This window comes from Lepidochelys kempii, chromosome 2 (genome assembly GCF_965140265.1).
Source record: "Lepidochelys kempii isolate rLepKem1 chromosome 2, rLepKem1.hap2, whole genome shotgun sequence".
In the NCBI taxonomy this organism is placed as follows: Eukaryota; Metazoa; Chordata; order Testudines; family Cheloniidae; genus Lepidochelys; species Lepidochelys kempii.
In genome coordinates this window covers 203,253,906-203,280,993 of record NC_133257.1, presented here as the reverse complement: position 1 = coordinate 203,280,993, position 27,088 = coordinate 203,253,906, and the positions used below count along the sequence as shown (strand labels likewise).

The following is a 27,088-nucleotide window of genomic DNA, read 5'->3' as shown; positions in this document are numbered from 1 at the left end:
TTCTGCTAGTCTGTGGTAATTAGAGAGATGAGGTGACTGAGCTAACATCTTTAACTGGACCAGCCTTTGTTGGTGAAAGACTCTTCAAGCTTGTCTGTCTCACCAACAAAAGCTGGTCCAAAAAAAAAAAAAAAAAAAAAAAGTTCTCACCTTGCCTTTTTAACATCTTGGGACCAACACAGCTACAACAACTCTGGATAGTCTATGGTAGTGACATTCACTAACCTAGGGAACAGCATGCAAACATCCAGTGGCTTGCAATTCACCATCTGAAATTAGTAGCTATTCTTTTCGCTTGCCTGCTTGCGGCCAGAATTTGAGAACAATCTCTGAACTCTTACGTTTTTAATTGAATGGTAATTTAGGCTCACATGCTAGCTCCAATCCACCCACAGGACGTGATTTATGTCAATGAAAATTCCTTACAATCAAGGCCAGCATAGTAAGTGAAACTTGGCCTTAGGGGAAGTGGGGAAAAACAGGAGTAAGGCACAACATTCTCAAAAACAAGACAGTTACAGTAACCTTGGAAGAGAGATGCATTCCACCCTTTTCACGAAAACAGCAGTGTTACAATGGCATTTTGCTAGAGAAATGCAGGAGGAAGGTATGAAGAAGCAAGAAGACAACACGTTATACCTAGATGCCATGAGACACCAATTGTAGCAAATGATCAAGAAAATCAATGGCAAAATAGAAAAAAGATAGTAAAAGGAGGAGGAAAAGAGTCAAGAAATAGAGCCTAATAATTTAGGGTCAAACTGCTTCACAAATACAGTTTACATTTGCCTACAGATCATCAACAGTCCATAACTACATCAACATTTTCCTACAAAATATAGTTGGTTTGCTTTTGCAGCAGAGAACTGTTAGTATTCTGAATGAAATTATATGCAAACACTCATGATCAACTGACTGAAGTAAACAAGTTTTAGTTAGGGACATCACTCTTTCTAGCTTTCCACTCTCAAACGATACATTGGCAATGCTGCACATACACAAAACCACTTTACATACCGTATGAAAAACTCTTCCATACCGATGCAAAAAGGGTATTGGTAAGGATAGTCTGACAGACAAAAATCTGACTATCCTTGGGTTATTTTTCTGTTTTTAATAAACTAGATGACTGTGTTAAGAAGTTATAGTTAGGTGTCTATATCTAGCTGATCCCAGGAGAGAGGATGTCTCTAAGCTTTTTAACGCACTCTTATTTCTGATCTCTAGACTGCAAATGCATCTGTTTCGGAGCACTCCCAATTAATTTAAGAAACACAGTTAATGTCCCAATATTGCTCATAAACCAGTGTCTCCCACATGAGAGTAATATACAATTAATTATATCTGTCTGAACATTTAAACCATTTTTTGATAATTTAAGGAGAGATGGGCAGGTCAAAGTTTTTAGATACCATGATCCAAAGCTTACTCAAAGGAATGGAAAGATTCACATGGAATTTTAAAAGCGCAGATCCGAACTCCATTAAAGCTGATTTTTTTCCAGATTCATATTTTTAAACTTTATAATGGAATAAAAAAAACGGATTGTTTTCAATCTTTGCAACCCAAACATTGCACCACTGAGCTAGAGCAAGAGGTAATGAAATAAAATCTGCTATAAAACAAAACTAGCAGACATCTCTTTCCCCAAGCTGAAAGAAACGCAAACACTAAAAAATCATAAGGAAAGTTAAGGTTTTGCAATTCTTTGTTTTAATAATTCCAACTGTTTTTGTTGTGGACTTATATTTTAAATAGGATTTGTTTTACATGGCATTATCCCTTTAAATCACTGTTACTCAGGGACACTGAATTTGCTACATTATTTAGTTGAAGGAAGTATTTATATACAGTTTTCCACCAAAATGTTAATGTTGAATCTAAAGATATTCCTTTCTAAGTCTGCTTTACTCTACATTATATTGTTGCATCATATGTACATATGTGGACAAGTTGCAACAAGACAATATGCCAAAATGTAAATTAAATCTTGTCTCCAGACAATTTACTTGCTTTCTATCGGTATCAAATAAAAAAATAAAGCTGGTGAACCAAAGTGGAGCGAATCCTAAATTATCTGCAGTCTCCATGAGCCATCAGCGCAAGAACGCGCATGCTTGTACAGTAGGTATGAACAAGATAGCTTTGCAAACATATTACTAGAATGGTTTGCAACCAGTGAAGATAATTTTGATTTCCACTCTGAAAATTCCTGTATCAGAACCATATCATTGAAGACAATCTAACCACAGGAAAAATAGTGATGGGAAAACAGTCTTAGCTAATATGTATATCTAGCAGATATATAATATCTTGTCTAAATAAACTAAGGGCCCTGCTTCTGAAAGACTCCAGTATTGTGAGAAAGGGAAGTAAATACTTTTTAAAATAATCTGACTTCCTTTCTCCCCCACCATGACCAGTATCACTGATTTATAAACAGAATTTCTGTCTGAAGTCAACTTCAGCACAGCAAAATACCTTTGAAAAATCTGAAGGGAGAAATAAATCCGTTGTTCCTACCTCATCATCACTGGGCACAATACAGTAAAGAAAAATAAATTCTCCTTCAAGACAATTTAAATCAATGACAAAAGAACAACATAAAGCAGCCTCATGGTAAGAAGCAGTTCAGTGTTTAGCAATGGGGAATATACGATTTCATCCTTGTTAGATGTATTTTGGTTAGTTCTAATAAATGACTGATTTTCTTTTGGTTGTTTGTAATGACAACACATCATCTAAGGAGCTTCATTCTTTTTTTCCCCTCCACTCATTCAGTACGGTAAATAGACTGTCTAGTTTTATGAATTAGCATTTAAAACTGGTGTGGGTTATGCAACAAGCATTCAATTTCAGTAGTACTTTTGACAGCAGTAAGTAAAGAGCCTTTTAATAACTTCAACACGTGCTTGAAAAAAGTAGTTACATGAAAGCAGTTCAAAGCCTGAAGACAAAAACCAGTAAAAATCCAGTTTGGTATGAGACAATTCTAGTGCACCTAGTGCAGTGTAAACTGCCTTTCACATTTTCCCCAAGGGCAAATACTGTAAGACTATATCTGAAATGAATCAAGCATATTTAAAAAGATCACAAATTGGTGAAATGAATGTGTATTTTTGGCAGATTCACTTCAGATACTACTTGCTACAGTCTATAGAAATCTCTAATCTCACATCAGTGTCGCCTACAGTGCTTCATTATTTGTTACATGTTATGCTAAGTACCTGTGAAAGGGGACATTCCTTGGCCAATGAACTCTGGTTCATATCCTTCAGTAAGTCCTTGAGAGCATTTCTTACTGTTGTGTGAGACCACTGTTCAGGAGGCAAGTCTTCTAGTTTAGGGCAACTATTTGAGACATAGATTAGAAAAGGGATTATTACAAGATTGCATCCTGCTGCAGAACATTCCTTTAAGACAGACAGATTTCATTTTGCGCATCAAGCAGATGCATCTGGAGATTGCTCTCGGTCTCCTGATTGTTCCGATTAGTTAATTACTTTATACAACACATCTGCTGTATTGATGCATGAATTATACATCAGCTGCATGTGGCGACTATTTTTTCATGTTACTTCTACCTTCCTGCTCTGATGCGCTTGGTAAAACAATTTAAGGTGTAATGCTTTCTCACAACTGATCATGAAAAGCATTAATATATTAACCAACCATTTTTTTCTTTTTTTGTTACTGTGAAATTTAAGAACCTAGACAGCAACAATAAGTGTGAGCAAGTCATTCTTTTACAAAATGCACACAGATGGTACTGTTCATGATATGCAAAAATATTTTTCTCTTAAGTAAACTTTATGTAAAATGCCTTCTTGTAATGCATCATTTAATTGACTAAAATGCAATATACTTTTAATGAGATATCCAGAGAAATGTGTATCAGAGCTATACGCATGAAAGTTTTCTACAACAGCATGTTGTAACTTAAAATTATAACCACCAAAAAGGAATGTAGATAAGCTTTTAAACTTTGAGCACACAGCACAGTGGGAATCAAATACAAGCTATATTAACCCTAACAGTGGACAAATAGCAGTCCATGTCCTAGGACTGGTATGTGTCACTCACCTGTGTAACTGGATTTTCAGCGTGACCACATGATACACATCTTGCAGCATGTCTGCTACTGTAGCATCAGGGGCATCTGTCACATAGGAGAGTGGAACTGGATTCCACTTCCCAACCTGGATTAGCCCTGTGCCAGACAGAGAAATTATTTAATAAATGTACCTTACAAGGCTTTGAAAAATACCTGTGATTTTAAGCAGTGCCACTGTCCTGGATTCCATGCTCATTTATTTGAAGACCAGCACAAAAAAACCCTGCAAGTTAGCTCTCCATGCTATGAAATTATGTAAATGCATTACAGTAAATGATTAAAAATACCTTCCGAATATACTGTCAAGTTTCTCAGAGTTCAATAAGACAATCAATCATACACACACATTATATAGGATTTTATAATGCAAGACCTCAGTACTAAAAGTACTTCACAATCCACAAAACCCATCAGTAACAGAATAAAAGAAACAGAGCTAGATATTTAGTCATAAACGCAAGTTGACTCTCAACAGTCCATCTGCTCAAATATGCTTTACACTTCCTTGTGGATCCTCAGTGGAGCAGATTATTAAGGTCAATAAGCATACTAATGATTCAGTTGAAGTCATTTTTTTTAAATTATAATCTACCTCAACATTCCATGAGCAAAGCATATGCTAACTAAATAAAAATACATTAAGCAAAAATTTAAAAAGAAACAATAATAATTGCACTGCATTCCTGAAAAATTTTCTACATTTTCCCCCATAAAGTAAACAGTACAGTTTAGCAATCATATTTACCTTTCGCTTGGGCAGCAGAGCTATGAGAATATCCAAGTGATAGCAATGCCATTTCAATCAGTTGGTTGAATAGCATGTCCTTCCTTACCAACACAAATTCTGCATGCTCCTCCTTACAGTCATACTCAATGGAATTTTCATAATGTTCTACTACACAAAAAACTGGAAGCATAGTTCCTATTAAAAAAAGTAAAATATACAGTATTAACTGGTGTTATTGTAGGGATAAGGAAGAAATCTACAGCGTTACATGGCTAAAAGCCTTATAAACTGGCAGATGAATATCTAGGGGTATTCTGTATTTATGAAAAACACCACTCCCTCCCCACACAAAAAAGAGTTATTTAAAATAAATATTTCCATAAAAGGTATGAATGCAAATATAACCCTACTACTACTTCATCTGCTACCGAACAGAGAATTACCTGCCTGCAGAAATAAATAATAAGGCTGACAGAAGAGAAGTAAGTTGGTTGTCTCTGTCCTGTCTGATTTGTTGTGAGTAGCATGCAGCGTGAGAACCTAAATACATACTGCAGATGTCTTCAGAGTAAGCCATTTTAATGGCATCTCCATAATGTTGTTCATTAACGTTAAAACTTTCCTAATTGTGCCAAAAATATTCAGCTACCTTTGATTTAAAAATTTCACCTTTGGTCTTTTGTTAAACCTCCATGCTAATAAACAGTACAAGAAAACAAAGCAAAACTTACTGCTAACTGATGCTGTATTCATTTTCTGGATGTAACCAGACCACTACTAAACTGCAATTCCAAGACTTGTATCTTTAAGAAACAGTAATAATAATTTTAATCCAGTTTTAAATTTACCTGCAGTTGACACATTTTTTGTCATATGTATTTTGCTACTTCACACCATATATTTCTACACTTACTGTAGATATCATTTGTATGCCCAAAAGTCATTTTCTTGTTTTTGTTACTAATTTTTTTTTTGGGGGGGAGGGGGGTTTGAAGACAAAATGCTTCCCCACACCTTTTGCTTAATTCAGTGCAATCTACTAGACCATGACCAGAAGATTAACAGAGAGCCCAGCAACACTTACTGCTGGAAAGAAGCATTCTTCTGGAAGTCAGAATTGTGGATTTCTTTAAAACTGTATTTATTTTATACAAAATAGCAGGGTACTACAAAAAGACCTTGGAACTGCAGCCCCAATCCTGTTCTTAGTGAAGTCAATAGCAAAATTCCCATTGGCTTGAGACGTGCAGAATCAGGCTCCTTAATGACAGGAAGCAAAAGGGTTAAAAAGCAGATGCACAAGAACTGGCTTATGGCAGATTGCCAGCGGGGTATCATTTTTAGTATAAATGATGACAAGGGTTACTTTAACAGGGCACCCAGGATCTCCAATTAGTCCTGCGATGTTAATGCCTCTGTGAGCACTGCCCTCTAGACTTATAGGGTATGTCTACACTGCAATTAAACAACCACGGCTGGCCCATGTCAGCTGGCTTTCTAACCTGCAAAGGTGTATAAAAGATACCATAATTGAAAAAATAATTTATTGCTGATGATATATGCTTTAAAACCCCTTTGTTCATTTGTACTCCTCTCTGTAACAAAAGATTATAATAAAAAGATAATATGCTTAAAAGGTATTACACACACACACACACACACACACCCCCCCCACATCTGCAATAAGCTGTTCACCAGAGAGTCAGTCTCTGGGAAACAAATCCCTTCAGGCTCATTTGGAAAAGCTCACAAACTCAGTCCGGTTTGCCCAATAGGCTCAGCATGAAAGACAAGACAAAATGCTTGCCAATATTTATGTAGTTGGGGGAGGGGGGGAGGGGTTCTGTTGTTCTTGTTTTTAAATCACAGAATAGGACAAGTCAGGAAGACCAGAGCAAAAATAGCATATGTAAACTGGCAATTTCTTCACTGGTTTTAATTGCACTTTGGAGAGAGAGAGATTGATTTCCAAAAACAGAAAAACCCCACACAAACTTCACTTGGGAGTGGGTTTTCCCCAGCTCTCACAGTTCAAGTTTGACCTGATAGAAAGTTTCACTGTTAAATATCTGAAGGCAAAATCTACATCAAGCTTTATTTTCATGTGAAATACATAACTCTGTTTCAAAAACAACAAAGGCAGGGAGTGAAATACTGCATTTGGTTTCTTAATTTCCCCCCTACCTCCAGTAGGCTACAAAAATTAGACTATAAACACACATGCACTGATATTTCATTTTATGTACAAATGTCCCATAAGTTACAGCACTCCTAAAAATGTGCTACTTGAAACAAAACAGTAGGACCTCTTGACCAGATTTCGATGCAAGTTGTAGATATCAAAGGTGTATCCTGGTAGTGTGACACAGGTATCATCTGAATACAAATCAAGCTGCTAAACCTTCTAGCGACTGTCACTTATGTCCTTCTGCTAATTGAAAAACATTATGCAGAAGAGCACAATCTTAGCTGGCTGATCACTCTTGCTAGTATTTGGCAAGAAATTCAAGTGCAGCAACTTTATAACCTTCTAGTATTAAAGGGGAGAGCACTGGTCAGTGCTAAAAAAACCAACATGATTTAGACCTGAAGGCAGCGTTAGAGCTTTTGCTGAAGGTTTATGAGTCTGTGTAAACAGCACGTCTGCCATAAGGAGCAGTGAAGTCTGTAGAATCCTTGTCTAAAACTGTCCTGGCATTAAAGTTTGCTGTGCAAATATCACATAATACCAGAGACAGCTGAAATCTCCTATTTAGGAATTTATGGAACTTATATGTTTGCAGGCGTCAGAAAGTCCTTTTTATATAGCCCCAGTGCTTCACAGTACAATATTAATGCACTCTGTTTGAAAAGCCATAATAAATTATATTTTTAATGCTCTTACCCTGGCTTTCTTAAGATGCATACATTCTTGGCAAACAATCAATAAATAGGGTAATCATGAGCAGAGGCCAAAGAATTTGCTGAAGTGCTGTTTTTCCATTTTAATAGATAAAGATCTAACAATACGGACTGCTGTGTCTGTTCATTTCAGGATCAATATATTCTTTGTTTTCGCCAAACCGAGGAAAAAATAAATGATTGTATGATAAATGTTACGCATCAGACACAATGAAATTCCACTGCCTTCTAACATTACGTGTTTAATGGTGTTGGCTGCATTTTACACTTTGCTTAGCAAATGCAAGAAAAATCTGAATTATAAACATATAGCAATTATACTGAGAAAAAGTAGAGGTAATTTTAAAACAAATGCCAAACACATACAGCATGTTTTGATTTAAATTAGCAAGTCTGTAGTACACAGTCAAAAAGATATATTTTGATATACAAGATTAATATATTATGGTGAATTTTGAAGTATTTTAATACAAACAAAAGCCACACACCCCCCAATCAATGATTCTAAATGTGCCTTTTCCTTGTGAGAATGCCTAATTACAGCAAACCAGCCACTAAAAAAATATGATGCCCAAGATGTTCATTGTTCAATAATGAATTTTACTTAAGAAAATAAACTGTAAAGATTGACATCATAAATGACTTTTCCAGTGTGATACCTAAAGATTTAAAAACTTTCTTCAAACAACTTGCAACTGTTACTGAAATCCTGTTGACTTTTCCAAGCTTGGATTATCACTAAGAGCAAAGGCAAGAATTAGGTTTTTAGGATTTTGTGTACCTTTCTACATATTTCAGTGCTGCTTCGCAAAACAAACTAACCAGAGAGTTTATTACATTAACTGTCTTTCAGGGAAGAATCTGGTCTAATGAGGACAACTAAAATTAAGACAGTCTTTACCTTAACAAAAATAAGACTCCACCCTGGAAAGCAAGATGCTCCACCCAAACATGAAGCATACATTTCCCAAATGTGATTTACATCAGAATTGGGAATAAAATATTTTTAGAATGGTGATTCAGCACTGAAATATAAATGAAGTCTGTGAAAAGTATGTTTCCCCACGTAAATGGCAATGCATATATTAATATAATTAATATTTCTCCGATGCAGAATTATTAAAAGTGTTACCTTTTCTAATATTTGTTTTCATCAGGTGTCCAGAGTGTTTTAAAGGCACTCCTTGCATTTTAGTTCCTGTACTTCCAAGTCTTCCTCTTCCTAATGGGCTCCCATTCTGTTCCAAGCGCGCAATTTTGGCTGGTGGACCCTTCGGATCGCTTACATTGTTAGACATTTCTGAATGTTCTTTCCCCTGAGTTGCCTCGTTCAAATGATCCATACTCAGTCCCGCCTCTAAAGATCACCTGCCATGATTTAAAAAAATATATATATGTTGTACAAATGTGCGTATGTGTATGTAGACAGTTAACACATGTACAGGGATACATATGTATTGTAAGCTCGCAATTAATAAGTAAATGAATATTTTAAAATAAGAGAAGATGGCTTAAAAACAGTAATACATTTATCCTCAGAAAATGTTCCCATTCTCCAAAGATTGAACGATTTGGTGAAAAAAATGCCACCTACAGAACACAAACAATGATGTGCAGCCTAGGTAGTCATATTCTATCTTGAATTCTTAAGAATGAGAATTAAATAGGTGAAGGTGATTACTAAGTTACATACTCCAATCTATCCAATGCTACAAACCTCACAAGTGTTTGTTGTAAATCATGAATGCTTTTATTTAAGCACCACCACCATGAAAGTGCTTTCTCTCTCCTAGTTAATAAATGCAACTACAACAATGAAACTTTAGGTAAACATGCAACAGATTTATTAGCAACACGAAATATTGTGCATTTAGATCTTTTTCCTAGAAATATGAACCTCAATTGCCTTGTAATTTCTGATCAGGTGGGGTTTTGTTTGTTGGTTTTGCATTCTTCCAGGCTGTTTTATATTACAAATTATCAACTTTTGAAAACTTAAAATATACATATGAAAATTAAGATGTAATCAAGTTTTAAATGTTAGGTCAAATATGGGATCTTTTAAAAGTCAAAACAAACTAAAAGAAGGTTGAAACATCTCTAAATATCACAAGGGTCTCATGTTGAAAAACCACAATTCCTGTGGAACTTCAGAAACCCTCCAACACAGAGACACCTCTGCCAGTGTAAAATTGTATTGATACAGGTATCTGAAGTAAAAAAATAGAAGTAATTTCAACAATATCAAATTAAGAAAATGGTTATTTTAGGACGTTTGTATTTCTTTTCAAAAACTTGTTTTTTAAAAACAAACACATTCCAGCTAAATGACTGGATCATTAAAATCCCTAGACTAAAACACAGAGTAAGTTTGTGATTTTAGTTAAATACATACATACATACATACGTACGTACGTACACACACACACACACACACACAGAAACCTATTTTATCAACTATAAAACAATCAGTTACTGAAAATCGATACGTATCTGGTAGTGGTTTTATTCTGGATTACCATTCTAGTTATATTAGGGTCTACCACCTTTTTCTGAGTGAGAAAGGTATGGTCACGCTGTCAATTATATTATGTATATAATTGAATCACAAAGAACAGGTGACTAGACATTCATTTATGAACTAGTATTTACATTACTGAGTACAAACACTAACACTAGGGGAGTCATATTTAGAAAGACTTGCATGAATCTGATAATTGCTACTATCTTTCAGTTACCTAGTAATTCAACGCATTTTGTACATTTTTCATTGCAAAGCTATTTAAGTCTGGATTTCTTGGGAGATATCATATATTACAAAGATAATTCTGTAAACAATTTATCCTGTTTGAACACAGGCTGCTTCATCCTACATAGCCAAGAAAAAGAATCTGTGTTAATCTGGATGTTTACTAGCAACCTAAAGAATGCCAACTGAATAACTGTAAAGTTTAGAAAATAATGGTTATTTATCCTTAAGCTGTAGGGTGACATGCTGAGAACCGATGGTTTACCATTGATCGTGGTCCCATCTGTTTTTGGTTATGAGTCTCATTAAACAATAAATGTGACTATTTTAACCACTTTTTTTTTTAAAAAATCAAGGTTACTTTATCATTACATTAACTGCAGTCTAACCAAAAACTGCAGACTCAAATCATTGATATCTACCAATGTTTCCTTACAACGCTGCTTTATTATAAAGCTGCTATTCTGAAACTAACTTCTTGAGAATAAGAGGATTCACTTAAATAAAGCCTTACAGAAGAAAATCCCTGTCACTTCTGGCACAACTTAAAAAGTACATTACAACTCCAAGATTATTGCTACAAAAAAGTATCCAGTCATCATGAATAGAATAGTACATCATATACAATGAATAAAAATGATAGATCATAATCTAGTTAGTGTACGGATTGCTACCAAAACACCAAATAGGTCATTCTAATTTGGCCTTAGAATACCCACCCATAGGCATCCTTTAATCACTTAGTCATCTTGTAAAAAGCTTTACATTACAAAGCAAAATTACATGCACATAAAACACCTAATTTACTCATTTCAACTCCATGCCCAAGGCTAAAGTTCACTGAAACCTCAGTTTGGAATAGCGATGAGCAAGGATCAGCATGGCCTGCCCAGAATGACAGCACTTTGGAGTAACTATTATCTCTACAGATGCAGGCAGAGAGTTGATTCGGGTTTCATATTTAGACCTCCTTTACTTTAGCTACAAGTTTCCATCCTAGACATTATATAAGGTCGCAGTTTCAACGTACCGTTTCAAAAAGATCACACATGGACACACCAACTAATTTCTTAATTAATTCATTGTAATAGTCCCTGTAATCAGTATTATTTTATTTCTTTAACTCCTCATGAATTAGCCCCCTCCCCTTTTCATCTTCCCTCCTCTTCCCGCTCCCCAATAAAACCCCATAATCACATTTGAAACAGGCGCTGCTCTTATCCATTCCATATGGCTGTCACAATCCAGGCCAAGCTTTCACTGTGACCTTTTAAAGAGACAAAGAAGCAAAGTACTATCTAGAAACAGAAACACTGCAGTTTTCTGAGTGAAATTAGCAAAACCGACCCGAAACTCACCACTTCAAAACTTGACAGCATATAAATAACAAAAACAAAGGAGGTTTCCTTTGCAGCCCGAGCTCTTGAAGAGGAAGAAGTTCAAGACTGATGTTGTCTAAGTCCTTAAAAAAAAAAAAAAACCTAACCCCCCCGCAAAAAAACAAAACAAAAACCACCCTACACTCCCCCCCTCCAAAAGCCAGCAGTCCTGAAGGCTACTTCCCCTGAAATGCTATTATTTTCCTTTTTTTTTGGTTTTGTTTTGTTATTTTCCTCTATGCAGGGGAGGGGCAAAAATAAATGGCGAGAAACAGAGTAGCCATGAGCAAAAACGGCAATGGACAAAAATATTAAATATCTTTTAGGAAAGCAGTTTTCAAGGTTTTGAAAGGGAAGAAGGAAGTGAATCTCAAAATTGAACAGATAAGTGTAATGCTAAAAATAAATTTGAAAAACGAAAGTAGTAGATTTAAATGGAAGGGGTGACTTGAGTCTAGCTATTCTTTCAAAAATAATATCAATGCGGACAAGAGCAAGTGGGGGGTGGAAAGAGAGGAAGCTTTTCTATCCAGGGTGAAGAGCAGAAAGTCTACTTCTAGGCTGTCACTTACACTATTATTCTCCAACAAGCATACAGAAGAACAGCGCGCACACAAAAATCAATCTGTTTCTCTCCCCCCAAAACCACCACCAGCCCCCAAACTTTCTGCATGAATTTGTAGTGGGGGTAGAGGGGGGTGTAGAGAAAACAGCAGGAAAAGGCACTAAAATGCCACTTTTAATTTCGCCTTCCCGGTCCGTTCAAAGAAAACACACAACAAAATAAAGAGAGGACCTGTCTCTTCTCATTTACCCGGGGCTGTTGCGAGAGAGAGAGAGAGAGAAAGAGGAGGAGGAAGGAAACGCACACACAACAAGACACTACCACCACCAAAAGTAGAGAGATTTCACTCCCACCGAGTCCACCAACGAGTGTGTGTGATTATTTCAAAATAAAAATGAACAAAAGAGTGATTAAAAAAAAAAAACCCAGACAACTCCACGGAGAGTTACTGCAAATGGCAAAGGAAAAACTGGAAAAACAAAGGTTGCAAAGGATAAAAAAATAAAAAATCCTGGCTTTGATGCTTGTTTCCCCCTGGCTCGCTATTTATTTAGGCCGGTTTGGTGGCTGTGGCTGGATGTTACGTGTGTGTGTGTGTGTGTGTGTGTGTGTCCCCGGACGAAGCTGCTTCGCTTTGCTCCCCCCCCCAACCCCCTCTGTGTTTCTGTCCCCATTAAATTATTAGTTGACTCATCACTCCTCCTCCTCCTCCTGCTGCCGCCGCCGCCGTCCCCTGCTCAGAGCCTCCTCTCCTCCAGCGCTTTCTGCTGCTGCCGCCGCGGCGGCGGCGGCAGCTTCTTCTTCCTCCTCCTCATTTTAATACAACAACCACCACCGAGGCCAGCCGGCTTTTTGCAGACCGAGACAAGGGGGGACGCAGCCTCCCTGCTGCTGCCCGGAGCCCTTCCCCGGCGGCCCCGGATCATCCGACGCGTCCTGGGAGAGAGAGAGAGAGAGAAAGTGGCAGAGGCGGAGGAGGAGGAGGAGGAGGAGGAGGCGGCGGCAGTAGAGGGAGGGAGGGAGGAGGGTGAGCGGAGGAGGAGGACAGCGAGCAGGGGTGGAAATGGGAACCGGAGCGAGAAGCGGGATGGGGGGGGGGGTTGGAAACCAGAGACCCAAAGAGGTGAGTGGGGGAGAGGGGTGGGGGAAAAGGGGGGGGGGAGAAGAGAGGGAAAGTGGTGCGATTTCCGGCCTAGGGCGCGCAGGAATTTGTAATCAGCTTGATTAGGGTGAGGCGGCTCTGCGTTGATTAGACACAATAGCCAGAATAAGAGGGGGCCGCGCGCGGCGCAGGCAGAGCGGAGCGGGCGCGCCTGCGAACCACCTTCCTTGCGCGGCAGGAAGGACGCGGCCCAACCAGACCGGGGGAGGGGGGGATTTGAGCAATATCCAGGCAACCTGCCAAGATGTGCGTAATAATCAGCACCCTCCCTCCCCTGCCCGGCCGCCCAGTAGCCAACCCGGGGCGAGGGACGGGACTCCGGGGGACTGCGCACCGGAACCCCGGGGAGAGGGGACGGGGTGGTGCAGGTGAGGCTGCGCCGGCTACCAAGCCGGTCAGCCGCAGGGGCAGCCGCCAGCGGGCGGAGGCTTCGCCAGGGGAAGCGTGCGTAGGGCTGGAGCGTTGAGCAGACCTCGCGAGGGGCGGGAAAGAGGCAGGGTGGAGAGCTGCAGCCTGGAAAGCAGGTGCATGATGCATGGTGCACACAAGGAGCAGGCAGATAACAAATCAGGCTGGACAGAGTCCAGCGTAGGTGACCCCCTTGGGGGGGGGGCAGGGGACCCTTATTTCCCTGCTACCTCGAGTGAAAAAGCTTTTGTTCCTAACAAGAGCCATGGAACAAACTGTAAATAATAATTAATGAAGTTACTGGCTATATAGTTACTCAAGTTACCAGGCGAGTAAAGGGGAATGCTCTGTCTCTGACTTCTAATATTGCTTCACTTTACTCAAGGTTTTCCCAACCCCTGGAAAAGTGAACAAGAAATATGCTCTTCCCCGAAGTAGTTGCAGTTGGAAGCAGACCACAGAAGAAACAGAACTCGCCTACCAAGACACCTAACAATGCAAATGGAAAGAAAGATTCTCTTTTATATTATGCGAGATGGAAGAGATGGACAAGCCACACTTTAAAAGACCACAGTACAGAGACAGGAGGTGGGACTAAACAGAGTACCTATTCAAGTTGTACATAGAACCATAGTCACTTGCATGAGAATCTACTACTGTACACTTTTACAGCAAGGATGATGGTGATGGACATATGTAACAAAATAAGAAATAGACATAATTAAACAACCCTGTATCACAGATATTATAATAAAATTACAATACATTGAAATAATATAACCCTGATCAAAAAGCAATGCAATACAGTTGTAGCTATCTACAGTCTATAAAATAAGGTCCAAAGCCCACCCAGTGAAATGCAAAGAATAGCAAACTACTGAAACTGTTAAAGTATTCACAAAATAAATGGGTATATGTAAAGCTAAATAGATAATTTTCCCATGATTCATTGGGGGAAGACCATACTGACTTGATAGACTTGAAAGCAACAAGTTTGCACAAGCTATGAGAGAACAGGAAAATTAAACTCATTTATTGATAAAGTGCACAAGTTTAGACACACTGTAAAAGAAAGAAAAGCTATATTAGAAGCAGAAGAAAAAGTTTAATTGATACATGAAAATATGTACCCAAATTGGAGAAACAGTACTTCAGGATAACAACTTGGGGGGAAAAAATGTATTAAAAAAGAGGCAGAGAAGCTGTAATAACTTTAAATTTACTTTTTAAAGTAGGCAACAGGGAGTTAATAACATAAAATGCAAACTACAATAATATAATTTCTGAACAAAGAAAATACAAATCGATAAATGCTGTGAAGAGTAAAGGTATCACCACATATATGTTACTATAACAAAAGCAGAGCATCAAACGTAGGTAAGCTGACATCTACTGAAATAAGTGCAAGCAACATACAGGGCATGCAGGAAAAGAAAATGATAATAGGATGAAATACATAAAATATTTATCATATTCAGCAATGCACAAAATAGATTATAATCACAGAAGCAGAGAAATGCAATGCTTGAAAATGAATGTATTATATAATATTCAAAGATGTGAAAGTGGAATACTTGTGAAACACAAAGTTGTACACATTGTATGTGTTTCATAAGGTTATTAAAATTATTACTGAGTGCATACTGGAAAAAAAGGGAAAACAACAAGAATCATGCTTTACAAAGAAAAAAGAGAAAATGTAGAGGATACTTTCTATAATAGATGATCAAGGGATAACTATCTTTTCCAACCAGATAGAATGTTTTGGGTAAAGATTTCATCTTTGAATGACTAAATAAAATTCAAACTAACACTTTAAAAATCTAATTTAAATAGTTGAACCTAAACTTTGAGGAAATAGTGGAGAACATCTACACTGGATTAGTTCTCACCTTTTCAAAATAGCCTTTGTGGCACTAAAGTTTAGGAGATGAAAAAAGACTGACCACTGGAGTAGACTAAAGAAAAGAGGAAGATGCTGAAAAATGAGAACTTCAAGTGACATCACATGTATCTGTTGCTTGCATATGATCAAGAATAAGGAAAGTGCAGAACTTAGGGAAAGAGAGGTGTAGTTTAATACATAGCTATTAAAAATTCTTGGAACAAGGATTAGGGCTATAACACCTTGTAAATTGATCACCAGATAATATTAAGACAAAATTAAAATCTGTTTTACATTTGCCTCAGTATTACAATACATATATGAAAAAGAACTTAAAATGCTCAAGTTAAAAAAATAAAAAATGATTCATCCTAAAGCACCAAGAGTAAATTAAAAGATTGGGGAGATAAAAATCTGATAATATTTGAGCACAGAGGCCTAAATGATATTGTTATGGACACTTACAAACACTGACAAATACTCTGTTAATTATATGATCATGCATATGCGTCTTGGGCTTGAGATAAATTGTTATGAAAAATAACTGCTGTGAAATTGCATATATGTACATATACCCTATAAACACCACACCACACTAATAAATTTCATTATTGTGTATCACCTACCCCTGTTAACGCACTTATTGCAGGCTCTGAACATTGACTAATGTAAAACTTTGCTTAGAATGGAAAGCAAAAATTGATAGTTATTCCTATATTTGTATATCTGAAAAATTAAATTTCTCATCAAAAATAGCAAACTCAGTTGAAATTTTATTTCACTGGTTTATGATACTGATATCAGATTTTTGTAGTGAAAGGCAAAAAATGCTAACATTTTGTAAAAATGTGTAATTGTAGACTGACCATTATGCCAATAGATGCTCAAGTATATCAACTTTTTAATATTATAATGTCCCAGTGGAGGATGTTATTTTTATTTATTAAAAGGAAAGAGATAAATAGATAAAGAAACAGAAGATATGTAAATACCCTGGAATGTATGCAGTCAATAGTTTAAATATCTGATAATGGCACTTTTCAAATTAGTTGCATGTCAAGTGAAGCCAAATACTTATATTAAAGCTGCCTCATTATAGTAATCAGAAGTAAATATTTTGAATTAGACTGTGTCTTCCCAAAACTGTATATGGACACAAAGAAAGTTTGTATCCAGTTTTTGAACTCGGGGAGGAGGTGACTCGCTAGGTATCAGTCAGTGCCTCTGTCAGTATCTGGGTTACAGAACGAATGCCTGTAGGGTGGAGCGTTGCCACAGTGCTTTCTAAGGACTCTGTTCTGATCTTCTTGTGTTCAGAGTAAGTTTGTATATCTCTGGACATTGTGGGTCAAAGCTGGGAAGTTGGTAGGATGGCTGGTGTTTAAAGCAAACAGGAGAAGACCTGGAAGCATCACAAAACTGGCACTAGAGACTGCACATTTAGTTTCATCAGATTTTTGTCCAGATCTGGCTGAGGTTGGATTTTCCACCTTTGCATTTCTGACAACTATCAGGCTACTAGTGTGACTCAAGTAATGGCCTGTGTTGGAGTTGGTGCAGAGAGGCTGCACTGCAGCAGGCATCTGTAGGGAAATTCTGGCTGGTTCCCAGAGTGTTACATCAGAATGGCAGCTCCTCTGTTTCAAGAGGTGAAGTGTGCACTCTTCCATGCTTGGTCAGTTCTGCTGCTCAGTGTGGGAAGAGAGAATACTAAGTCCTGGCTTTCAGGAAGCTAGCGTCCATGGTCACTAGAAGGGAGCAGTGGCTCCCCTCTTGCAGAAGCTTGTACTTAATGCTGCTCAGAGGTAAAGGGAGCATGGGGTGGGAAGGTCCTTGCACTTCCCTTCACACTGCCCCTTGTGCCCCTGTGCAGAGCTGGGCAACATTCAAGTCGAGGCATATTTTATACCTTTATTTAACACGTGCCCAAGTCTGGCGGTTTAATGCAGAGTGGACTTCCTAGTTACTTCTCCACTGGACGTAACCCTGAATTGCATATTAGAAATGATCACTCACTGTCTGAAACTACAGTCCAAATAGCATACCTAACCTGACTGTCACAAGCACAGATTACATATCATACGTTTGATCAATACATATGGCAACATTTTGGAGTTAGAGTTGCAGCATTTGATGACATCTCTCTCAATGAAGTGAAAAGTGTATACTAAACTTGCATTTTGATCAAAATCTGTCCCAGTCTGGGCAGTGTGTCTGTCAAAAAGTAAGAGCGCTATGGGTTTCGTTTCACCGAGAAGCATACCACAAAATGCTGCTGTCCCGTCTCATTTTTATGTGTTCTTTCACATGATGGTCTGAAAGTTACATAAAATGAATATTTAACTTAACTACAGTTTAATACAGACTAATGTAATTGCTTATTAATTGAAGTAAATTATCCTTACCATATCTGTCAGAGGTAAAACTACATATGATGCACTCATTAGTTTATGGACTCAGAATCCCCAAGAAAATATCAGGTATCTACATAATGTCCCACAGTGCTGTATTTTACATTTGGATGTCTCAGTTAGCTTACAGTGTAGAAAATCACATACAGGCAGACATCTCCCTATCGACTACATACCTAAGGAGGCTTGTGTTTATTCCTGCAAATGTTTTCTGCAATATATTTCATTCAAGAAATGTTCTTTTGATAAAATGGATAAGATTATGCAAATGCAGTTTAGGGCTAAAACAAGCTCTTTTTAGCCATACCATCATCCCTTTCCAAATATGCACTAGATAGGTATGTTTCTGTTTTAACTGTGATAATTGTATGATTGGGGAAAACACATACTTTAGTTGATATGACCTGGCTGATCATTTAGGTTTGCCTCTAGCTGCCACGAGTCACATCGAGGCTAATTACTGGGAGAAAATTATGGTATAAGTACAACAAAAATATTACATGTTGATAATATTAAGAGTAGGGATTGAATGGCTAAAGAGATTGATAATATAGAGTCTTTCACCTTTAGGTTGCCAATCCAAATCCAAGTTGGTTGCAATGTTAATGGACAGGTGTCCACATCACAAAAACCATCACAACAGTTAGTACTAATTGCCAGTCTTGTTGGCAGTCTCAAGCAGAGAAATCTTGGACTGAATGGGGACATGGAAACTACACACCTTAAAAGTGGTCCCACGATGAGATGATGCTCTTTGTTGGAGCAGTGTGGGAAAGCTTACCTTGCTGCTGCCCAATCTGTACCCGTTGTGTAGACAAACAGAGTTCATTCCCTAAGTCAGTATAGCTACTTTCACAAACACTAATATATATATATAAGAATGTTTTTATGGCATTGGGTTTGCAAAGGGTGAACCACATTTTAAAAGACAGCCCCATAGATTATCTCTTCTCTCATTCATGATTGCACAGACCACCTTCCCACCAATTCACACTCATAACTTCCCTGTGGCAACTACAGTAATTGCTTACATGGAAATCTGTAATAAGAAATTATTTCATATATTCTTTTAATGCAATTTAAAAGCTGGAAGCAAAGAGGAAAGCCAACATCATATGATCTGCCAATTCTTCTAGCTCGCAAACAAGTGTTCCACAGATCACCAGTAACCCTCAGGTCACAGTTTGAAAGGCTCTGGTTTAAGGTAGCATTTTCAAAATACATCTGTGGGAAAAATACTTAATGTTGAGGGGTGCTCTCTGTTAAAACTCCGATTTTCCCAGACACTAGATAATTAGTAGGCAAGGGATGGGGGCAGAGGGTTGGAATTGCAAACAATTATGTCAAAGGACTTGGCTAATAAGCAGTGTTATTATAGGGACATGTTCAAGAGGCACCTGTATTCATTTTTGGAGCTTGTTGGGATGCTGAAAACATTGTACTGAATATTATAGAAGAGCTTAATATTACAGATGTAAGTGACTAACGGCAAACAAAAAAATTCTAAGATCTTTTTATTTACTGAAGTCAGAGTTAAACTGATATTTCCAAACTACTTTGCAACACAGTCGAGTGTTGTTTTTTCAGACAAACTACTGAATTTCTTTCTTGATCTTAAGTAAACATTGAGCTAATAAAGAAAGAGGCTTCCAAGCAACACAGAAGTTTAATCCAACACTTTTGAGTAGAAATGAGATTTTCACACAGTCCAAGCAAAGCTGCATATTACAATGCAAAACAGCCCCTGCCATTGCAGTTATCACTACACAAGGACCATTCAAGTACTATTAGCAAGACTTTTGATGCTTACTCTGATGAGTTCCAACAGCAGAAATTTGGTATGCAATAGCCTGCTTTATCAACAGGACAAAACAATCATTCTTTTTTCAGCTCTTACAGTACTAATAATTCACTTCCTCAAAAATCTACTGATAATTCTTGTGGGCTGGAAACAGGGAAGAGTTTAGGTTTAAGAAAATGGTTAGAACTGATTGATGACTTGAACTATGTCAAACTTTCATTATGAAACCCAAAACCACATGCAATGTCCTGGTTTCAAATTTCGTTAACTCACAACTCTGCCCAGGTTCTGCCACACTTTTTCTAAGGTTCAAAAAGGTTAAGTGAAACAGCATACCTAATTTTGACCCAAATGTGGACAGGGGTCAATATTGGATTGGATCTAAAAACCCTGCAAAATATGTGGTTTTGGGGCAAACAAAGTGAAACTTGGGGGGTTGTGCTGAATTTGCTTTGAATTTTGGAGTTTGCTCCAATCCAGAGCTCAGAAGATCCCACAAAAACAAAATTTGAAGAAAAAAAGTTCACAGAAAATGAAATAGTTTTGCAAAGCTCCACTGGCAAACTAACAATGACCACACACCATACCTAGCAATATGGATGTGCTAAAATAAAGGGTATTCTAGCATATCCAGTGCCACTATAATACATTTCATTTGTAGAAGCACACAGGAACATGATACAAAAGCAATCAAGCAACTTAACACTAAAGCAAACAACCTCAAAATGACAGGTTTCAGAGGAACAGCCGTGTTAGTCTGTATTCGCAAAAAGAAAAGGAGGACTTGTGGCACCTTAGAGACTAACCAATTTATTTGAGCATGAGCTTTCGTGAGCTACAGCTCACTTCATCAGATGTTTACTTTCTATCCCTGTTAACTTCCAGAACACACTGGAATATTTGACTTAGTTGAATAAAAACCAGAAAGAATAACTATAATAATGGAATCAGAATACTAGGTCAATAATCAAAGAAACAAGGTTTTAGAATACTTTTAATGTTTTACCTCACCAATTTAGTGCTTCCTAGTTCCTGGTAACAATTATAGCATAGCCTTTGTTGAGTAATTAATTCAGGTAATGAATACCTGACCTGAACAGAAATTCATCTGAGTGAGTAATTAGAGATGGGATCCCACCAAAAAATGGGTAATTTTTAGGATCCTTGGTTAGAAGTCAGGTATAGATGGGACATTTATATGTACTTAAGGCCTCAGCACAAGAAAAGATATGAATAAAACATATTCCCGTAAGTGTAGTACAATACAATACAGTAATATAATATTTTGGGGAAATCAATTTATATTTTAGTTGATATCTTTACAGTTCTTTGAAGAAATGTGGGGTAAACTGCTGTGTGTGCATGAACTTTCGCCATCAAGCATCATTGTTATAAAATTAATATTCATTTGATTATTTCTTTTCAGTGTCAATGTTCAATTCCTTCCATAGTACACAGTGATATATAGCATTTGTTTTCTGTTCAGCTTTTTAAAATCTTCATGATTTTTCCCACTTATAAAGATAGTTAGCACCTTCATTAGAAGTTGTGAAATATGTTACTCAAGAAAGATACAGAGGGTACTTTTTGTGTTATCTTCCAGTTCATTATAATTTTTTAAGTATATAGATGCGGAATTTCCCTGTGCCATACCTGAGAGATGTGCAGTTTCAAATGTGGGTGGAACCAGGTAAGGAAAGATGCTTTTTCATTTGGACATAACCTTTCAAACAATATAAGATTGGTGTAAATTACTGCAGGCACAGAGAAATAACTTCAGGACCAAGTTACCCCTGTTTTACATAGCTTTTTATTAGGATGTGGGAGGAATATGGATATGGGAGGAATATGACTTCTGTGTCACCCAGTACATTGCACAGTGTAGAATATAGAATATTTGTTTCTGAAATACAGATCATCTTCATATACAAGCACACACCAATGTACTACCATCAGTAAACTGTGCTTTAAAACAATAGTCACTCAACACCAAAATTTAAGTTTCCTTTTATATCATTTTTTGTTAAAAATAGCTTTTAGGGGAAAAGCACACAATATTTTTCCATTCTTTCAATTGCTACCATTTTGTTGCCATTGTCAGAATGCAGTAAAGGGTTATGTCTTTTCTGTTTTATTTAGAGGTGTGTAAATCTTTCCATGCACGAGAGGAATGTTACCTGCAGTCCATATTGGACTTTTCAAAATAAGGAATAAAAAGAATCTGCTGTACTACCAAATGAGTGAAAGAAATTTAATTAACACCTCTGAAGTGTATGCCTATTTAACTATCATAACAATATGCGTGTTTGTGTATGTATATATACATACACAAACACTGCTAGATTCTGTCCTTTTGAACCTATGTCACCTTACTGAAGGCCATGGGTATAGATGAGGGCAGAATTTGGCTTATTCAATTTAACATATCATCTTGACACACAATTTTAAGATTAAATGACAGTGTGTAATTTATTACTATTTAAAATGCTAGTTTCATGAGAGGATAATTTAACCCCAGAGTCAGTGCAGAAACCCCTGCAGTCAAACAAATTAAGAACAATAAGTTAAGAACAGGAAAAAATGAGTTTATGCTAAGAAAAAATACAAAGATGCATGAAAAGCAGTATGCTATGTTTAACTATACATAAGAGACAGGTGTCACAAAAACAAACAAAAAAAATCATGAAGTCAAAACGAAACTTTAACTCACCAATTTCCATCTGTTAAATCTGAATCTATGCATAATTGATTATCCATGACTGGTAAGTTCTTCTTTTCCTAGCCTAACATTCCACTAAAGTAAACAGTTTTTGAAAAACAGTAAGGACAGAATAAAGATTTTTTTAAAATGAAAAATTACATATCAGTTAATGATATAGCCGACCTGTGTTTGAGAATTTTAATCATGTGAATATTAAATATTAATAACCTAATATGTTATTGTTACAGTATGGTTACAAGCTTCTCCATGCTTAAGGAAAGAGGAAAAAGTAGGAATATGTAACGGGGAGGGGGGAAGAGAGAAGATACAGAAAGATGAGAAGCAGAGTCATAAGGAAAATGTGTCAACAATAAACAAGAGGAAATGAGAAAGAAGGAAAAGATGAAGGTGGAAACTAATCTCTGTGTGTCATTATGACTGCCAGAGTACTGGCAAAGCAGCAGCATCCTTTTATTTCAATTTTAATCATTTCTGAATTTTAATACCCTGTTCCTTTTGTAATTCTCCTGGCATTCCCCATATGCATCCATCCCAGCCAAAACACCAGTGTAAATTAAATGGCACACAACCACACTACTCATGTAGCTTTCCAAAAAGAACCAATCTGGTGACCAAAAGCAGAAAAGGTATGTCTACCTTGTGTCCCTGTGGATGGGTAGCCAATTAACTGACTTACTGTTCCCCACTTTCTTTAATTTTGAAAAGAAATGCAGTGGTTAAGTAACCTAGTAATACAGAATCATTGAATAAATAAATAAATAAAGCAAGCCAGTAGTAATACAATAATCAGTGACCATCAGGGCCTGGAAAAATGAGTTTGCTCTCACTGGCACTAAGGAGCATCACATGATTATTTAATTACAGCTCTAATTTTTGTCTCGTGGATGGCAACATATCAACAATTAATAGGGCAAATAGAGGAGACTGCATTTTTAAAGAGACAGAACCTATAAAATACTGCTTGGAAATTCAGTATGTCAAACAGTAAAATGCTGCTTGAGGAATGTCTTTGTGTCACACAAATAGCTGTTTAACTATGTAACACATATATTAAAAATATCAACTCTGCTAGTATAACTTTATTAGGTGGTATCTGAAAGCATTTTTCAGAATAGTCAAAAATAATAAGCCTGTTTCTCACAGGATAAATCACCCAAAAGCAGCATTTAATGGAATCACAAGTCCAATAAATGAAAATATTGTTATAAAATGAACACATCCTTTATTTTAAAAAAGTACTACAGTATTCTGCAGTGATTATAGTCTTCTGTAAGCCAAATTAAATATTACATCTGCAGTGGGACAGAATGACTTCAATAGGAGAATTTCTTTCATAGAGTACTGAATTAGGTTCAATAGCAATACTGCCATGGCTGGGTCTATTCATGAAAAATGCTGTACCGTTGGTCTTGTTTTTAATCATAAAAAACATATCTGTTATCTAAGCACCCACTTTTGCTCTCAGTTACACATATACAGTTCCCATTATGCCTGATCCTGTAAGTAATCTCAGTGCAAAACAACCATTGGCAACTATGCTGAGTTCTGTATATGGAACACTTACATTATTATGATCACAATAATCAGTGTAACCTGGACACACACTGGAGGGGGAAAACTAGCACTAGGTAAATATATTATTTTGCTTATGATGGTCATTTTCTATAGCATCTGGCAGTCCAAATCACTGGTCACAAATATTTATTATATAGAATGTATTTCAGACAATAATAGTAGTTAAGAGCTAATGCTGGAAAAGAAGATTCTAAATGTCATGTCATATACGTTAAAAAAAAACAAAAAAACACCTACCGTACTAGAATTAAATTATTTTTATAGTCTGGCTACTCAATATGCAATGAAGATATATATATTTTTTAAGTTCTAAAAAAATGCCTGTAAGGATATTTGATTTGAATGGGCAAAGATGTATATGAATTGTTTCCATGTACAAGACTGGGAAAGAAAATAAAACTGGTAAAAAACAATTTTTAAGTATTACTTAAATAAAAGAAAGTGTTCATAAAAAGAAATGAAATGACCTGTTCCTACAGAAAAATTTGTGAAGTTGAGTTGTTTTGACTGAAGTCTTGAAAATTCTGGATTGAAGATCTGAATCTATAATCTTAAAAGAAGGTTGGCAAGCAAGAGCCTGCATTTAAGAGTATCTATCATTCTCTTTATGCGATATGTAATGTACAGATAACATGTCTCACAAAGACTGTAATTAAATGTCTAGTGCACTAGTAATGCTAATAAGCATACAGTATTTATATTACAATGAATCCTTAAACTAAAACTGTCATTTTAAAACTTTTAAGATATTTTTAATTGTTCTTGGAACCTTTTATACCAATCAAGAAAAACCCACCTATGAACAAAAACATTCATAGTTAAAATAAACTTTCCACTATTATTCCCCATATACAAATCTATTGGTTTAAATTTTAATTACAAACCTTTTAAACTCAAGTTGAAATTTCACTTGTTTTTGTTTGCTGTTGCTATTTGCTGCATACATGTGTGTATATATACATACACTAGTACTGCATGAAATACTATATATAGAGAATTTGAAATATTGAAATGTATTCTGTTCAAAACTTATTTTTCATTGTAAGTGGTTTCATTTATCTGGCCATCAAGAACAGACAAATTCAATATACACTAGTTTCGGATGGGCATATGAAAGATACTCTAAACTGTAAGTAAAATCTTTCAGTTTGGGTCCCAGAACAACATCACTGCTTTGCACTTATACAGTCTAATGTTTTTCATCCAAATATATCAGAGTGCTATGCAAATAGAAACAACGTAACTAAGTAAGCCTTACAACACCCGTCGGACAGGTAGGGAAAATAAGGCAGATGATACGCAGTAAGAACCTTATTTGGAAAAATGCTGAGCACCTATAATTTCCAGTGATTGCAGCTGAAGTTGTGAGCGCTCAGTTCATGTGAAAATCAGGCCCTAATAGTGGCATTTTCAAAAGCACCTAGGTACGTAACTCCCATTGTCTAGGCACTGTAAGTGATTTGTCCAAGAACACACTTTGAGTGAGTAGCAGAGATGTGAATAGAACCCAGGAATCTTGACATCCATTCTGCCACTCTGTCTACCAGGAAAGGATTAAGGGGTAATCCTTAAAATATGGTCCCCATAGCCAGATATGTCCCCACTGCTGCAGTGACACAATACACAAATGATTGCTGATAGTCAGCTACTTGTTGCCAAAGCAAGAGCCTGAGTGAAGCAGATGTACTTTGGGTTTAAAGGCCCTCCCTGAGTGCCTCAGGTCATGTCAAAATATGAGCAAAGGGGAAAGTCCAACTCAGCTGGTGTAAGGTACATACTGCTGTCTGTCTGAGAGGAACAATTTTTGTGGATTTATGGCCACATAATCTTAATCCACCTATGCATTTAATGAAAGAATCATTGACACAGATGAAGAGGGCTTATTTCATGAATCAGTGTTATCAAAGCAGAGTTGCTGCAAAACAACTGAAAGGGTATAAATAGGCCAATATAAAAAAGAAATGTTACACTATCATATCTCACCCTGAATATTTATATGTAGACAGACAATCTGTATCAGAATAACTGATCTCAGAAAAAGTATTTTTAAAACAAACAGTAAAGGGTACAGTTGCCATATATTCTATAATACTAAACAATGTGTGTTAATATTTTGTTCACACCGTATACATTAGACCTGATAGTGATCTCTTACCAGTTATATACAAATGTAGCGCCATACAGAGTTAGTCCTGATTTTCAACAGAGTTACTCCTGATTTTCATCAACGTGAGTGAGAGGAGAATTAAGCCCAGCAAGTTTAAAGAGAGATATTTACTATTCAGAACAGCATTTAAGAATGAGAGGTATGTTATCATACCAGACTAATTTTAAGGGGAATCACTTGTATAACTTATGACAGGTTTCAGAGTAACAGCAGTGTTAGTCTGTATTTGCAAAAAGAAAAGGAGTACTTGTGGCACCTTAGAGACTAACCTGTAGCTCACAAAAGCCTATGCTCAAATAAATTGGTTAGTCTCTAAGGTGCCACAAGTACTCCTTTTCTTTTTGTATAACTTATCTGATTCATATGCTATATATGGCCATAACCTACCCTTAAATCTTTGTTCAGAACTTCATCTAATGTTACGGAGATCTGTACACCCTGACGGAGGGCTTGCAGAACCATTAAAAAGTCAACATTTGCCAACCAGTAAACGGATGTTACCTATATCCGATATGAAAGGAC

At 36.8% G+C, this 27,088-nt stretch overlaps 1 protein-coding gene and 1 long non-coding RNA gene across 12 annotated transcripts in view; one reads left to right on the top strand and one right to left on the bottom strand.

Moving 5' to 3' along the window:
• The window catches only part of SATB1 (SATB homeobox 1), a 107,962-nt gene that overhangs the window by 75,923 nt on the left and 4,951 nt on the right, over nt 1-27,088 (bottom strand). For 2 of the 11 annotated variants that reach the window (XM_073333531.1, XM_073333530.1), the window contains exons 1-5: nt 11,850-13,527; nt 8,875-9,110; nt 4,860-5,036; nt 4,084-4,210; nt 3,228-3,351 (exon numbers count right to left, since the gene is read on the bottom strand). In XM_073333531.1, the coding sequence (XP_073189632.1) occupies nt 3,228-3,351; nt 4,084-4,210; nt 4,860-5,036; nt 8,875-9,085 (639 nt within the window). In that variant the 5' untranslated portion in view covers nt 9,086-9,110; nt 11,850-13,527. Of the gene's footprint in view, nt 1-3,227; nt 3,352-4,083; nt 4,211-4,859; nt 5,037-5,572; nt 5,866-5,925; nt 6,213-8,874; nt 9,111-11,688; nt 11,759-11,849; nt 13,530-27,088 lie in introns of those variants that run through there. The other 9 variants (XM_073333533.1, XM_073333534.1, XM_073333528.1 and 6 more) reach the window with 7 other exon arrangements.
• Nucleotides 13,457-14,536, top strand: LOC140907472 (uncharacterized). Its single transcript, XR_012157503.1, has 2 exons — nt 13,457-13,558; nt 14,391-14,536. It is a non-coding gene; the product is annotated as an uncharacterized lncRNA (long non-coding RNA).